Below are 15,471 nucleotides of genomic sequence, written 5' to 3' on the forward strand. Positions count from 1 at the left end.
TGTCCCAGGGTTCTGGGGTCAAGCCCTACATGGGGCTCCCTGCTAAACGGGAAGCCTGCTTCTCTCTCTCCCTCCCCCCTTCCCTCCTTCCTCTGCTTTTGTGACCTCTATTGCTGTCTCTTTGTCAAGTAAATAAATCAAATCTTAAATAAATAAATTAACACTGTTCAATTCAACTGTTTCAATTGAATATTATTCTTGAGATCCTAGCCAATTCAATAGGAGGAAATACCTTAAAAGATGTTTGTATTAGAAAGGAAAAAAGAATGCAATTTTCCTTATTCACATAAGACAATATTGGACACAGAAAATTTAAATTTAAAACTACAAATAAATATAGAAATATACAAATCAGTGGATAATATTTTTCAACATAACAGAAACACATATTATATTTAAAATATAATATTCACCAATATTTCCAAGAAGGTCAAATACCTATATATATGGTACTTAATATATGCAAAATATCTACATGGAAACCTACCATGAAATTTATGCCTATTTGTTTTCTATGTTTTCTATAAATTCTGTCTTCTCATATTTACTTGCTTTTTATTTAACTTCAATATATTTTATCTTTTTATATTCACCTTCACTTAGTCCTAGTATATCTCTTACAAATAAATATTTGACCTTTAAATAATATTTAAATCCATCAAAGATTTTATCACTTAGTTGGTGAGTTTAACCTAATTTATATTCACACAATTGCTGTTATATTAAAATATATTAAACCATTTTATTTTATATTTTCTATTCATTTTCTATTCTGTTCTATTTTGCATTATTGTTCTTATGCTTCTTCTTCCTTGGCTGTATTTTCATTTCTTTCATTAGGTTATTAAATAGTATAGCTTTGTTCTTACTACCTGTTCTTAAGACCAATATTCATCTCATATGCCCTTACTTCTTTCTAAAATTTATCATTATCTATACCTTTCTCTTAAGAAAACAAGTCCTATAACACGCTTTCATGTCAATTCTATTACTTTCTTAACCACACCATCATAGAATGTGCTCTGGTTTAATATTGATATAATACCTGTCATTTCGCACAGAACTCAGTTCCAGCTCTTTTAATTTTAAGACAATAATAAAATTTAGCAATATTTATTCACTTTTAGTTTCCTGATCCTTGTAGTTTTTCATATTATAAGTAATTTCTACAAATGTATTCTGAATGTTAGTCATTCATTTGGTAAATCTTTTGAGGACTTATATACCTGAGACTGTTTTTATTGTGTCTTATGTTGAACGATTTTTTAAAGATATTAATTGTGCTTTTAAAGTACTTTTATGTTATTATTTTAAGAATACTATCTTTTTTTGTATTCAATGTGATCTTTCCCATTATAGAACTTTTTTATTATGATTTTCTTTTTTCAAGAGATAAAGAAATTTCTCTTTGTATTTGATATTTTCATTTCATTGTCAGTGTGCATTTTTTTAATTCTATTTTGACATTTTATGTGCCTTTTTCATCTGACAACTCAGTTTTCTCCCCTCCTACCAGATGACTCAGGATAAGGGATTATTTGGAGACTCCAAAAAGGATTTCCTGGCATAAGGGTATTGTTGATCAGATAATGGCTATAATTTGGTGAAATTTATTTTCATTTCTCCTTCAAAAGTTTTCTTATGGTTTTTTTTTATTATTATCTCCATTACTCTTTTTTTAAAAGATTTTATATACTTATTTGAGGGAGACAGAGAAAAAAAGAGAGCATACTCAAGTGGGAGGAGGGGCAGAGGAAGAGAACCTCAAGCAAACTCCATGCTGAGCACAGAGCCCCACAGTGGCTCAATCTCACACCCCTGAGGTCATGACATGAGCTGAAATCAGGAGTCAAAATCTTAATAACTGAACCACCCAGGCGCTCCAATCTCTTTTACTTTTAATATCTAGATATTAGCATTTCTACTTCAGTAATCCATTTCTCTTAATCTTGTTGTTTGTTTGTTTTGATTTTTGGGGTTTTCTTTTTGTTTTTTTTTGTTTTGTTTTGTTTTGTTTTGTTTTTACTGTTCCTATAACTTTTCTGATGTCTCCTAGGAGAGGTTCTGATTCTAATTTAATCTAACACCCATGCAATTTATTATATTTTTTTGTGCCTAATACTTCCAACTAGTCCTTTTCTATAATTCCTTACACTTTATTTTATTTGAAGTTTCTATAACTACTGATAGTTCTGCTTTAGGTAGTATGTAATGTGTACTGTGTTTTCTTCTGAGGACATTTAGTATTCAGGATCTATACACTCCATGAACTGAGGGCAAGAGATAATGTGTCCAGTAATATGTAATGGTATAAAAATATTGAGACCAAGAACTAGCTTGTGTCAGTCCTCATGAAAGAGTAAATTAGTGACTAACAAGGAGTAGATGAGTCCCAGGAAAAAGAGTTGCAAGACATCAAATATCTTCTGCTAATTATTCCTACATGTTTCCACTCATCCAAAATCACCTGGGCTGTGGTTTATCTATAAACTTTTAAGAAGTATGAATGAAGGGATATAGATCTTAGATTTTATTCCACAGATCTGGGAGATTAGGGAGGACTATGGGTGTTTAAGAGTACAGAGAGGACCTAAGATGGAGTAGGAGGACCCTAGGCTTGCCTTTTCCTTCAAACACAGACAGACAACAATGAAGTCATTCAGGATATCCAAGAAATTGATCTGAGGACCAACACAACAAATTGTGTAACTAGAGAGAGAAATAAGAGGCCACATTATGGGAGGTAGGAGGTATGGAGAGGTAATGTGGGGAAGAAAAGGATCCCAGTGAGGGAACCTAGGTCAGGGAGAGAGATAAAAGGGAGGGAGGGAGGGAGGGAGGGAGAGGGAGAGAGAGAGAGAGAGAGAGAGAGGACCCCAAAAGAGATCAGACAAGAAAAACACTTCCCAAAAGACACTGAATGGTAAAATGAGAAAAGCTTATTTTCATGAACTTTAAAAACCAATGGGACTCAAAGATTGGAGTTTAGGTATCTACATTGTTATCAGTGTGGATCCTGGTGGGTGCTATACTGTTCCTGTGGAGAAGAGCAAACAGCCAAGTAAGCAGACCAAGAAATCTGAGGATCTCTTGATGTGCACTGGGAGATAGTTTCCCTTCATAAAGAGCATCTGGGAGAGATGGCATTGTTTCTCCAAGGATAGAAGAGCTGGTAGGCGCCATTCTCTTCCCCACCCTTCAACATAGGTACACAGATAACTGCTGAGGGCTGCTCACCTGGACACTGGCTCTTTGCTGCACTTTATTCCAAAATCAACCCCCCTGTGCTTGGTGTGTCTGTCCTTCTGGGCAAACCCACATCAACACCAGCATGGCAAGATCCTCCACCAGAGAACCAATGGGTTCATGCCATGCCAGGCCCATAAAGTTTGGAGTTTAAAAACTTAGACAGCCTCCCTGGGATAGAATGCAGGTGGCATAGTGCTTCCAGGGTGCAGTTAGTCAGTGTGAAGGCAAAATATGAGCCCTGCCTGGAACACATGATGGGAGATTGTTCCTTCTTCTGGGAGAGCTTCCCAGACAATGGCAAGCAAAAACTCTTTTCTTCATGATGATGGAAGGGGCTTGCATCATTTTTCTCCTCTTCCCTTAAGCATAAACTAACTTCAGTAAGCACAGCACCAACAGTGGGAGCCTAAACGGCTTACACGAAGCCCTACCCTCTCACACTCTGCATATGCTGCTTTTCTAGAGCACTTGTGCTAGAGAACAAAATCATTGGAGCCCTATACCAGATAAGTAGCACAAACTCTGCATGTACCATACCTACTGACCATAAAGTTCTATAAAGCTTCAGTGCTAGTAGAAATAGTATCAGGTCTCTTTTAACAAGCAAACCAGAGCACACCTAATTAAAACTCACCATACTCTGGACAAGATCCAAACACTCCCCACTGCAGGCAAGGAGAAACTCTACAGAGGACTCACTGAAAGAAAACAGCAGCCAAAATAAAATAGCAGAGTATACACAACATACACCAGAGACACATCCTAACATGCCAGGACCTGCACAGTATACAACTTCTTCTTAATAATGCCACTACTTACATAAGCAGGAAATATAACAGGCTTTTGTAATGCAGAGAAGAAGACAGGGACCTAGCCAAAATGCCAAGATGGAGGAATCCATCTCAAAGAAAGAACAAGAAAATGTCATGGCCAGGGATCGATCTAATTGAAACAGACATACAGATATGCCTGATCCAGGATTAAACAACAATCATTAAGGATACTAGGTGGGCTTGAAAGAAGCATAGGAGACATCAGGAGTCCCTGAAACACAGATATGAAAGACCTAAAAACTAGTCAGGTCGAAATAAAAAATGCTATAACTAAGATGTGAAAGCAAGGGAAAATAATGGCCACAGGATGAAAGAAGCAGAAGAATGAATAAGTAATATAGAAGAAAAAATTATGGAAAATATGAAGAGAGAAAAAAATACTGGATCACAAATGCAGATTTAAGGAAATCAGCAACTCCAGAAAGCATAATAATATTCATATCATAGAAGTCCCGGAAGAATAATAGAAGGAGAAAAAGTGGGCAGAAGATTTACTTGAGAAAATTACAGCTGAAAACTTCTTTAATCTGGAAAAGGAAATAGATACTGAACTCCCATCAAAATCAGGAAAAGCTGCCCAAAATGTATTTTAGTCAAATTCACAAAACACAGACAAGGAAAGAGTCCAGAAAGCAGGAAAAGAGTCGTTAACCTATAAGAGAAGGCAAATCAGATTTGCAGAAGATCTCTCCACAGAAATTTATCAGGTCAGAAGAGAGTAGTATATATATTCAGTGTGCTTAATGGAGAAAATATGGAGCCAACAATACTTTATCCAGCAAGGCTTCCCTTCATAAAAGGAGAGACATAGAGTTTCCCAGACACACAAAAACCAAAGGAGTTCATGACCACTAAACCATCCCTGTGACACTGAATGGGGGGAAAAAAGACCAAAAGCAACGAAGACTAGAAAGGAACAGAAAAAACATCACCAAGAACACCAACTCTACAGGTAACACAATGACACTAAATTTATATCTATCAGTAATCACTCTGAATGTAAATGGACTAAATGTTCCAATCAAAAGACATAGGATATCAAAATGGATAAAACAAAACAAAACAAAACAAAAAATGACCATCTATATGCTACCTGCAAGAGAGTCACTCTAGATCAAAAGTCACCTACAGATTTAAATTGAGGAGATGGAGAACCATCTATCAAGTCAAAAGAAATCCTAAGTAACCATACTTATATCAGTCTGATATAAGTATGGTTATATCAAAGATATATAATAGATGAAGAAGGGCACTATGTCATAATAAAAGGGTCTATCTAACAAGAAATTCTAACAATTGTAAATATTTATGCATCCAACTTGGGAGCAACTAAATATATAAATCAATTAATAACAAAAGTAAAATGATTGGTAATAGTACAATAATAGTAGGGGACTTCAACATCCCACTTGCAACATCTAAACAGAAAATCCTCTCGGAAACAATGGCTTTGAATTACACACTGGACCAGATGGACTTAACAGATATATACAAAACATTCATTCTAAAGCAGCAGAATACACGTTCTTTTTGACTGCACACAGAACATTCTACAGAATAGATCATATACTGGGTTACAAATCAGACCTCAACAAGTACACAAAGGTTGAGATCATACTATGCATATTTTCAGACCACAAAGCTATAAAACTTGAAGTTGACGACAAGAAAAATTTGGATAGATCACAAATATATAGAGGTTAAAGAATGAATGGGTTAAACAATACTTTTTTTTAAGATTTTATTTTGAATTAAACAATACTTTAAAGAAAAAATAAAAATATATATGAAAATGAAAATATGACAGTCCAGTATCTTTGGGATGCAGCAAAGGCAGCACTAAGAGGGAAATAAATAGTAATACAGGCCACCTTAAGAAACAAGAAATGTCTCAAATCTACAACCTAACCTTCCACTTCTAAAGGAGCTAGAAAAGTAAAACCTAATAAAGCCTAAAGCCAGGAGAAGAGAAATAATAATGACTACAGCAGAAATAAATGATATAGGAACAAACAACAAAAGAACAGTAGAATAGATCAATGAAACTAGATGTGGTTCTTTGTCAGAATTAATAACATTAATACCCCTAGCCAGACTTATCAAAAAGAAGAGAGAAAGGACCCAAGTAAATAAAATAACGAAAAAAGGAGAGATCACAACCAACACCACATAAATATAAGCAATTATAAGGGAATACAATAAAAAAGTATATGCCAACAAACTGGTCAATCTGAAAGAAATGGGTAAATTCCTAGAAACATATAATCTACCAAAACTGAAACAGGAAGGAATAGAAAATTTGAACATCCCCATAACCAGCAAAGAAATTAAGTCAGTATGCAAAAACCTCCCCCTCAAAAAAAAAAGAACAAAAATATTAAAAAAAAAAGGGGCCAATGGCTTCACAGGCAAAGAGTTAACTCCTATTCTTCTTAAATTATTACAAAATTTCGAAAAGGAACAAAAATATCCAAATTCATTCTAAGAATTTAATATTTCACATTTAATACTCTACAGTACATTAAAATTACCCCAGAGAAATCAAGAAATCAATCCTATTTGCCCTTGCACCAAAAATAATATCCTTAGGTATAAACCTAAAGATGGAAAAGACCTGTACTATGAAAACTATAGAAGAACACTGATGAGAGAAATTGAAGAGGACACAAAGAAAGGAAAAACATTCCATGCTCATGGATTGGAAGAAAAAATATTGTTAAAATATCTCTAGTATCCAAAGCAACCTACACATTTAATGCAGTCCCTATCAAAATACCACCAGCATTTTTCAGAGTTAGAACAAACAATCCTAAAATTTGTATGGAACCACAAAAGACCCCAACAAGCCAAAGCAATCTGAAAATGAAAAGCAAACCTGGAGGCATCACAATTCCAGACTTCAAGTTATATTACAAAGCTGTAGCCATCAAGACAATATGACACTGACACAAAAGAGGCACAGAGATCAATGGAACAGAATAGAAAATCCAGAAATGGACCCACAACTATATGATCAACTAATCTTTGACAAAGCAGGAAAGAATATCCAATGGAAAAGAGATAGTCTCTTCAACAAATGCTCTTGGGAAAACTGGAAAGCAACATGCAAAAGAACGAAATTGGACCACTTTCTTACCCCATACACAAAAATAAACTCAAAATGGATGAAAGACCTAAATGCAAAACAGAAAACCATCAAAATCCTTGAGGAGAACACAGGCAGTAACCTCTTTGACCTCAGCTATAGCAACTTCTCCAGAGGCAAGAAGGATGATAAGAGAGGCAAGGGAAGCAAAAGCAAAAATGAACTATTAGGGCTTCATCAAGATAAGAACTTCTGCTCAGTGAAACAGCCAACAAAACTATAAGGCAACTTTCATAATGGGAGAAGATATGTGCCAATGACTTATCTGATAAATGGTTAGTATCCAAAATCTATAAAGAACTTATTAAACTCAACAACAAAAACCAAATTATCCAATTAAGAAATTGGCAGAAAGAAAACATGAACAGACATTTTTCCAAATAAGACACATAAATGGCCAACAGACAGATCATCAGGGAAATAGGAATCAAAACCACAATGATATATCACCCCATACCTGTAAGAATGGCTAAGGTTAACAACATAGGAAATAATATGTGTTGGCAAGGATATAGAGAAAGGGGAAAATTTTTGCACTGTTTGTGAGAATGCTAAGTGGTGAAACCACTCCAGAAAACAGTACTAAAAATAGGACTATCCTATGATCCAGCATTACTAATTATTTACCCAAAGGATACAAATTTTATATTTATGAAGTTCAATAAGATCTTTTTAAAGTCCCAACATTTCCAATCTGCAGCAAGGACAAAGATCCTCAGAATCATTTTGCAAAATTTAATGAACATAAAATAATAAAATAAAGAAATGCTTTACTATATATTAATCTAAATAGCATTCTACTTAGACATCTTAGCCAAATAAATTAAACCATATCATACCAGAGCAACAGCTCCTCCATAATGGCTATCACACATCTTCCCTTGAAAGGTTGCACCAACATAATTTGATTTTTCTCTGTAACTTAAGTTTAAAAAAGGATCATAGTCATATAACTTTGTAAAATTAAGCACAATTACTATTAAATATTCCTAATAACATTTTTATTTGCATATTTATATAATAAATTAATAAATATTTCCACTTAACATTAGGGTAATGAAGCTTGGAAGTGACTAAATATGTCTGCTTGTCTTGAAAACAATGAAATATTTTTAAAAAACAAATAATAGAAATTTTATATTCATACTGAATTTTTAGAAAACAACATTATTATGTAATACTTTTTAAAATTAGGTAATTCCTAAAATATCAAAATAATAAAAATAAATAAAACTTCTTAAAGTTAGAAAGCTAAAGAAATACAATTGATAAATAAAATGAGCAGAGTCACCTTATGGGTTGAAGTTTCTTATATAATTGGATAGAATTAGACAACCAGGATCATGAGAATATATGGCATACTTGTGGAACAGAAAATAATTTAAAATATTATAATTTTATAAATATATTTTATATAATATAGTAATATATTATATATAGATCCTAAATATTAATAAGAGAAAAACAAAGAGCTTATTAAATAGAAAGGAAGCCTTATATTTTTTAAAATGCAGCACAATGTAAATATGGTATGTTAGAGATATTTAAATTTACAGTAGTGTCGCCATATCCTTGGGTGTTTTTTTTTTGCTATCTCATAAAAATAAAGCATAAAAAGAAGTCCTAATTACTACATTCATCATGTGCATTTCTTCAGACAGATACTACTATTATTTTAAGTATTGTTAGGGACATTTAATGATATGGTACACATTCAAAGGTAATGGAGCATATAGTAACAATATTGAAAGGGCGAGTTTTAACTACAAACAAGTAAATAGAATGATTGACATCAATAACTGTTATAAAAACTGTTTGAACAATAATATTCACATGATATTGTATGTAGAAAAAAATGCATATGTTCCCTAACAGCCTGTCAACTATCAGAAATGAGGCCAAATATGGATGGTTCCTTTGTATAAGACATAGTAAAACCAAAATATGCTTACACAAGTAAAAATGCTATATCATGTGGACGCAAAACAAGATAAGATCTTTTCCATTTTAAAAATCTGTATAATAATTCATTTGCATCTCCGGTTACTGAGATTTTATTTTCATCTATCCAAAGTTCCAATGAAGAGAGAATTATTGTAACATTAAATGATGTAAAAATCTAAAATAGAAAACATGAAGAAAATAGGTTCAGATATCAAGGTTTAAATAGATCTGGAGATCTATCTATAAAAATAAACACTACACTGATGACAAATATTAAACAACAGAATTGCTAAGTCTGGATTGGATCTTAGAAAGTATATTAAGTAATAAGTATGACTTATAAAACAAGTAATAATTAAGTTTGAAATGCTTGTACTTCAGCAAGCCCTATGTGAAGTGCTTTATTAATTTTATAATTAGGTATAGATTATTATAGTATATATAATCATGGTATACAAACTTAGGAATATATAATAATTATTATTCCTATTATTATTCCTATTCAGAAAACTGAAACTTAAAACAGTTACATAATTTGGCCTATTTTATACATCATGTGCATTCAGCAGTGCCATAAATAAAGTATGGGAATTCTTTAGGTAACACAAGCAAATGCAAAAAGAATTTAAAAGCAAATACTTACAGCATTGGTCAGTCCAATCAACTGGAAGATCTTTTGAGTGACAACAATTGTATCAGAACCCATATGATTATACTGAAAAAGGTAAGAAATTGTTTAATTTACCAATTTATTAGTTTTTAAACATTATTATTATAGAAGTAATATTATACTCAGTGTAAAATAGGAAAAATATTTTTAAAAATACAAAAGACACTACAAACTCTTCCAAATATAAGAGGAGGGAAGATTTCCAAACTCATTTTATGATGCCACCATTACCCTAATAACAAAATCAAACACTGCAAAAGTAAAATACAAACCAGTATTCCTAATGAACACAGAGGCAAAAATTCCTCAACAAAGTATAGGCAAATTAAGTTCAACAGCATATTAAAAGGATAATATGCTATGATCAGTAGGGATTTTTTCTAGTAATTTAAGAATGGCTCAACATCTGCAAATCAGTCAATATGCTACATTACATCAACAAAATGAAGGATACAAATTACATGATCAGATGATAAAGAATCATCAGAAGATGCAGAAAAAAACATTTTAATGAACTTTAACATCTTTTCAAAATGAAAACTCTCACCGAAGTGGGTATGGAGAGAAGGTACATTAACATAATAAAAGCCATATATAACAAGCCTATAACTAATATTATACTCAACTGAGAAAACCTGAAAGCTTTTAGTTTAAGATCGGGAATGAGACAAAGATGCTCACTCTCACCACTTTTATTTTATATAGTATCAAAAATTCTACCCAGAACAACTAGGTAAGAAATTATACAAATTGGAAAGGAAGAAGTAAATTATCATTATTTGCAGATCACATGATATTATACATAGAAAACCCTACAGATACATACACACATATACACACACACACTTAGAATAAATTTTTAAAATTCACTAAAGTTGCAGGATAAAAAATCAATATGCAAAAATCTGTTGCATTTCTGTATACTAATAACAAACAATTAGAAAGAAAAACTAAAACAATTCCATTTGTATTTGCATCAAAAAAAATAAAACACTTAGAAATAAGTTTAAATAAGGAGATTAAAGATATGTACAGTGAAAACTATAAGACAATGATAAAAGAAATTAAAAACACACAAATATTGAAATATATTCTATATCCAAGGATCAGAAGAATTAGCATTGTTAAAATGTCCATACTACCTAAAGTAATATATGGATTCAATTTTATTAAATGAATGCTTATTAAATTTTCAGGGACATTTTTCACAAAAATCAAACAAAGAGCCTTGAAATTTGAGTGGAACCACAAAAGACCCTGAATAGCCAAAAAATCTTGAAAAAGAACAAATCTAGAGACATCATGCTCTCTGCTTTCAAAATATATTACAAAATTATAGTAATCAAAACAGTATGATATTGCCATAAAAACAAACACATAGAACAATGGACTAGAACAGAAAGCTCAGATATAAATCCATGCATACCTTATAGTCAATTAAGTTGTAACAAAGGCGCCAACAATACACAACAGGGAAAAATAGTCTCTTCAAGAAATGGTATTAAGAAAATTGAACAACACATACAAAAGAATGAAACCATACCACTATCTTATACTATATATAAAACATAACTCATAATGAGTTAAAAACTTGAATGTAAGATCTGAAACCATAAAACTCCTAAAGGACAACATACAGGAAACTTTTTCACATCAGGTGGCAATGACTTTTTTTGACTTGACACCTAAAGCAAAGGCAACAAAAGTAAAATTAAGCAAGTGGGACTATATCACTCTAAAAACCTTATGCACCGCAAAAGATGACAGGAATAAAATGAAAAGGCAATCTACCAAACAGGAGAAGATATTTGTAAATCATACATCCAATAATGTGTTAATATCAAAATATGTAAAGAACTCATATGACTCAATAGCAAGGGAAAAAAAAAGCAAACAATCCAATTAAAAAATGGGCAGAGGATCTGAATAGACAATTTTTCTGAGAAAATATACAGATGACCAAGAGGTACATGAAAAGGCACTCAAAATTACTAATCATCACGGAACTACTAATCAAAACTACAATGAGATCATCTCACACCTGTTAGAATAGCTGTTATAAATTTAAAAAAAGGAATAGCAAGTATTGGTGATGATATGTAGAAAAGGGAACCCTCATGCACTGTTGGTGGGAATGTAACCTGGTGCAGCCACTCTGGAAAAGAGTATGGAGGTTCCTCAGAAAATTAAAAATAGAGCTGCCATATGATCCATCAATTCCACTTCTGGGTATTTGTCCAGAGGAAATAAAAACATTAACTCAAAAAGACTTGTGCCAAAAAAAGAAGAAAGTCTTGCCATTTGTGACAACATGGATGCAGCTTAAAAGCATTATTCCCAAGGAAATGAGTCAGAGGAAGATAAATACTGAATTATCTCATTTATATCTGGAATCTAAAAACAAAACAAAAAACCAAGCTCATAGATACAAAGAAAAGATTGGTGGTTTCCAGAGGTGAGATGTAGGGAATAGAAGAAATGGGTGAGGTGATCCAGTTATAAAATAATTAATTCCTGGGAATTAATATACAGCATCATGACTATAGTTAATAATACTGCATTGTATATTTGAAAGTTGCTAAAAGAGAAGATCATAAACATTTTCATTATAAAAAATTATAGATATGTGTGATCATTTTTCAGTACATATTTTGCAAATACTGAATCCTTATGTTGTACCCCTGAAACTAATATAATGTCACATGGAAATTTTATCTCAATTTGAAATCAGACACTACAACTAAATTATAGTTTTACTATCAAATAATAATTGTTGAAAGAAAATGTTACTTTAAACTATAGGATTTAAATGTGAATGAAGATTATGTATTGAATATATGCTTTCAAAACCATGCCTTAGTGAAATATTTAAAAAGTTAAAAATATTAAATTATTAAACATTGCTAATAGAAAAATAAAGTTTCAAGAGCACAAATAAAAGTAAAAGCAAACACAAAATTTGAAAACTGAAGAACAGAAAAGTGATAAAAGATAAAGCAGATTTAAGATATTTAAATGATAGACCAGTACAGCAATATAATTCACCTCAGAAACCCTAAAATATTCAGATTGGCTCTATCAACTTTTCTTCAAGTACAAGAAATTGGCACTAAGAGCAGGCAGATTGACTTTAAAATTTGTTTAAGGAGCAGTTAAGGCGGGCGCCTGGGTGGCTCAGTGGGTTAAGCCGCTGCCTTCGGCTCAGGTCATGATCTCAGAGTCCTGAGATCGAGTCCCGCATCGGGCTCTCTGCTCAGCAGGGAGCCTGCTTCCCTCTCTCTCTTCTGCCTGCCTCTCCATCTGCTTGTGATTTCTCTCTGTCAAATAAATAAATAAAATCTTTAAAAAAAAATAAAAGAATGAGAAAAAAAAAAAAAAGGAGGAGCAGTTAAGGCTGGGAGAACATCCAGAATGGCTGTGTGAGAAAAGGCAATCCAAGGATATTATATATTGAATGATTCCATTTAGATAACATTTTGGAAATTTAAAAGTATAGACATGGAGAACAGATTAGTTGTCTTCAGAGATCAGGGAAAGGGTAATGAAGGAGAACTGGGTGTGGCTGTGAAAAGGCCACACAACAGATCCTCATTTGAAGTTATTCTGCACTTTGACTATGTTTGTTAATATCCTAGATGTAATACTGTATTATGATATTTTAAGTTGTTACAAATTGGAAAAAATGGATACACAGTATCTCTATATATCCTTTTTATTTTGATATATTTTATTCATGTTTTATTCAGTAAAAATGAAAATTGACACTACTAACAATGTGTACACACAAACCACACAAATTCACAAACACATAGATATATATTAAGGTGATTAGTCAATAATGTAAGCACTCTATGCCAACATTTGAGATAACAAAGCTATGCTAAATGTTTCAAACCAAATTTATAACTCACCCATCTTTAAGTAATAAAGAAGACCAAGAACATAATTTTTGGAAGGCAGATAGGGCAGAAAGTTCATCAAAGTAATTGAGTCTTTATTTAAAAGTGCATTAAACCTCAGAAAGGGTAAATATCATAGATTTTTCAGGATTAAATGAAAGAACAAGGGAGTTTGAGATACTCAAGAGTAAAAACTTCAGAATAAAAGTTTTTGTTTGGGGCCAATGGATTTATCACACAAAATAATCTTTAAATATTCTTATAAATGCATGTGAGTAAATGACTATTTCTAATAAAAAGATAATTCTAAAAAACTAGAAAGCATGTGCTTATGACAAAAGGAGATAGTAAGGAAAGAACAAATAGCTATAAAATAGAGAAAAAATCAAGATGGCAGATATACATATAGACATATAAATAATGACATTAAAATGGATGAAAAAAAACTATTTTTTATAAAGATTTTATTTATTTATTTTACAGAGTGAAAGATCACAAGTAGGCAGAGAGGCAGGCAGAGAAAGAGGGGAAGCAGGCTCCCTGCTGAGCAGAGAGCCTGATGCGAGGCTTGATCCCAGGACCCTGAGATCATGACCTGAGCCGAAGGCAGCGGCTTAACCCACTGAGCCACCCAGGTGCCCCTCACTTAAACTATTAAGAAATTAAAACTACAATGAGATAGTACCACACACCTGTTAGAATGCTTGCAATCAAAACAAGAAGATATAATAAATACTGGTTGGGACATGGTAAAAATTTAAGGGTTCATCAATGGATGAATGAAGAATTGTGAGATGTGTATGCGTGTGCATGTACACACATACACACACCACAATGGAGTATTATTTGGCCATAAAAAATGAAAAATTTCCATTTGTGTTATGGATGGACCTTGCTATGAACATTGGGGTGCATGAGGGCATTATGCTAAGGGAATTAATAAGTGAATTAAGTCAAACAGAAAAAGACAAATACCTCTGATCTCATTTACATGTAGAGTTAAAAAAAAAAAAAAGCACACAGATAAAAAAAAAGAAAAAATTGGAAATTGCCAGAAGGAGGAAATGGGCAAAATGAGTTAAGAGAACTAAAAGGTACAAACTTCCAGTTATAAAATAAACAAGGTATAGGGATGTAATATATAGCATGGCAACTACCTAACAACACTGTACTGCATATCTGAAAGTTGCTAATAAAGTAAATCTTAAAAGTTCTCATCACAGGAAATAAAATTCTGTGACTATGTGCTGTGGATATTAACTAGACTTATGGTGGTGATCATTATGCAATATATACAAATACTGAATCATTATGTTGTACACCTGTAACAAATATGTCAATCATATCTCAATGAGTAAAGAGAAGAAAAAACTATTCAAAAGTCTTAAGCAGGGGATAGATACAATTTGATTTATGTTTTTAAAAGGTAAAAGGTCCTAGCCTCATGAGATTTGGGATATTAAAGATTTTGTCTATATAAAATGAATTAGGAGCCTTTTTAAATTATGTTAGTCACCATACAGCACATCATTAGTTTCTGATGTAGTGTTCCATGATTGATTGTTTGCATAGAACACCCAGTGCTCCATTCAATATGTGCCCTCCTTAATACCCATCATTGGACTAACCTATCCCGCCAACATCGTTCCCCTCTAAAATCCTTAGATTGTTTCTTGGAATCCATAGTCTCTCATAGTCCCCAAAGCTATTACTTATGTTCCACAAATAAGT

General features: G+C 32.5%; 1 protein-coding gene across 4 annotated transcripts in view; it reads right to left on the reverse strand.

Moving 5' to 3' along the window:
• The window catches only part of ADAM2 (ADAM metallopeptidase domain 2), a 155,508-nt gene that overhangs the window by 85,006 nt on the left and 55,031 nt on the right, over positions 1-15,471 (reverse strand). For all 4 annotated transcript variants that reach the window (XR_001180466.2, XR_001180465.2, XM_013059256.2 and 1 more), the window contains exons 8-10: positions 9,815-9,886; positions 9,180-9,346; positions 8,067-8,148 (exon numbers count right to left, since the gene is read on the reverse strand). Coding sequence is in view for 2 of the 4 variants with exons in the window: in XM_013059256.2 (XP_012914710.1) it covers positions 8,067-8,148; positions 9,180-9,346; positions 9,815-9,886 (321 nt within the window). In the remaining 2 variants the exon portion in view is untranslated. The remainder of the gene's footprint in view (positions 1-8,066; positions 8,149-9,179; positions 9,347-9,814; positions 9,887-15,471) is intronic.

This window comes from Mustela putorius, unplaced genomic scaffold (genome assembly GCF_011764305.1).
Source record: "Mustela putorius furo isolate JIRA1106 unplaced genomic scaffold, ASM1176430v1.1 tig00003976_pilon_pilon_pilon, whole genome shotgun sequence".
Lineage (NCBI taxonomy): Eukaryota > Metazoa > Chordata > Mammalia > Carnivora > Mustelidae > Mustela > Mustela putorius.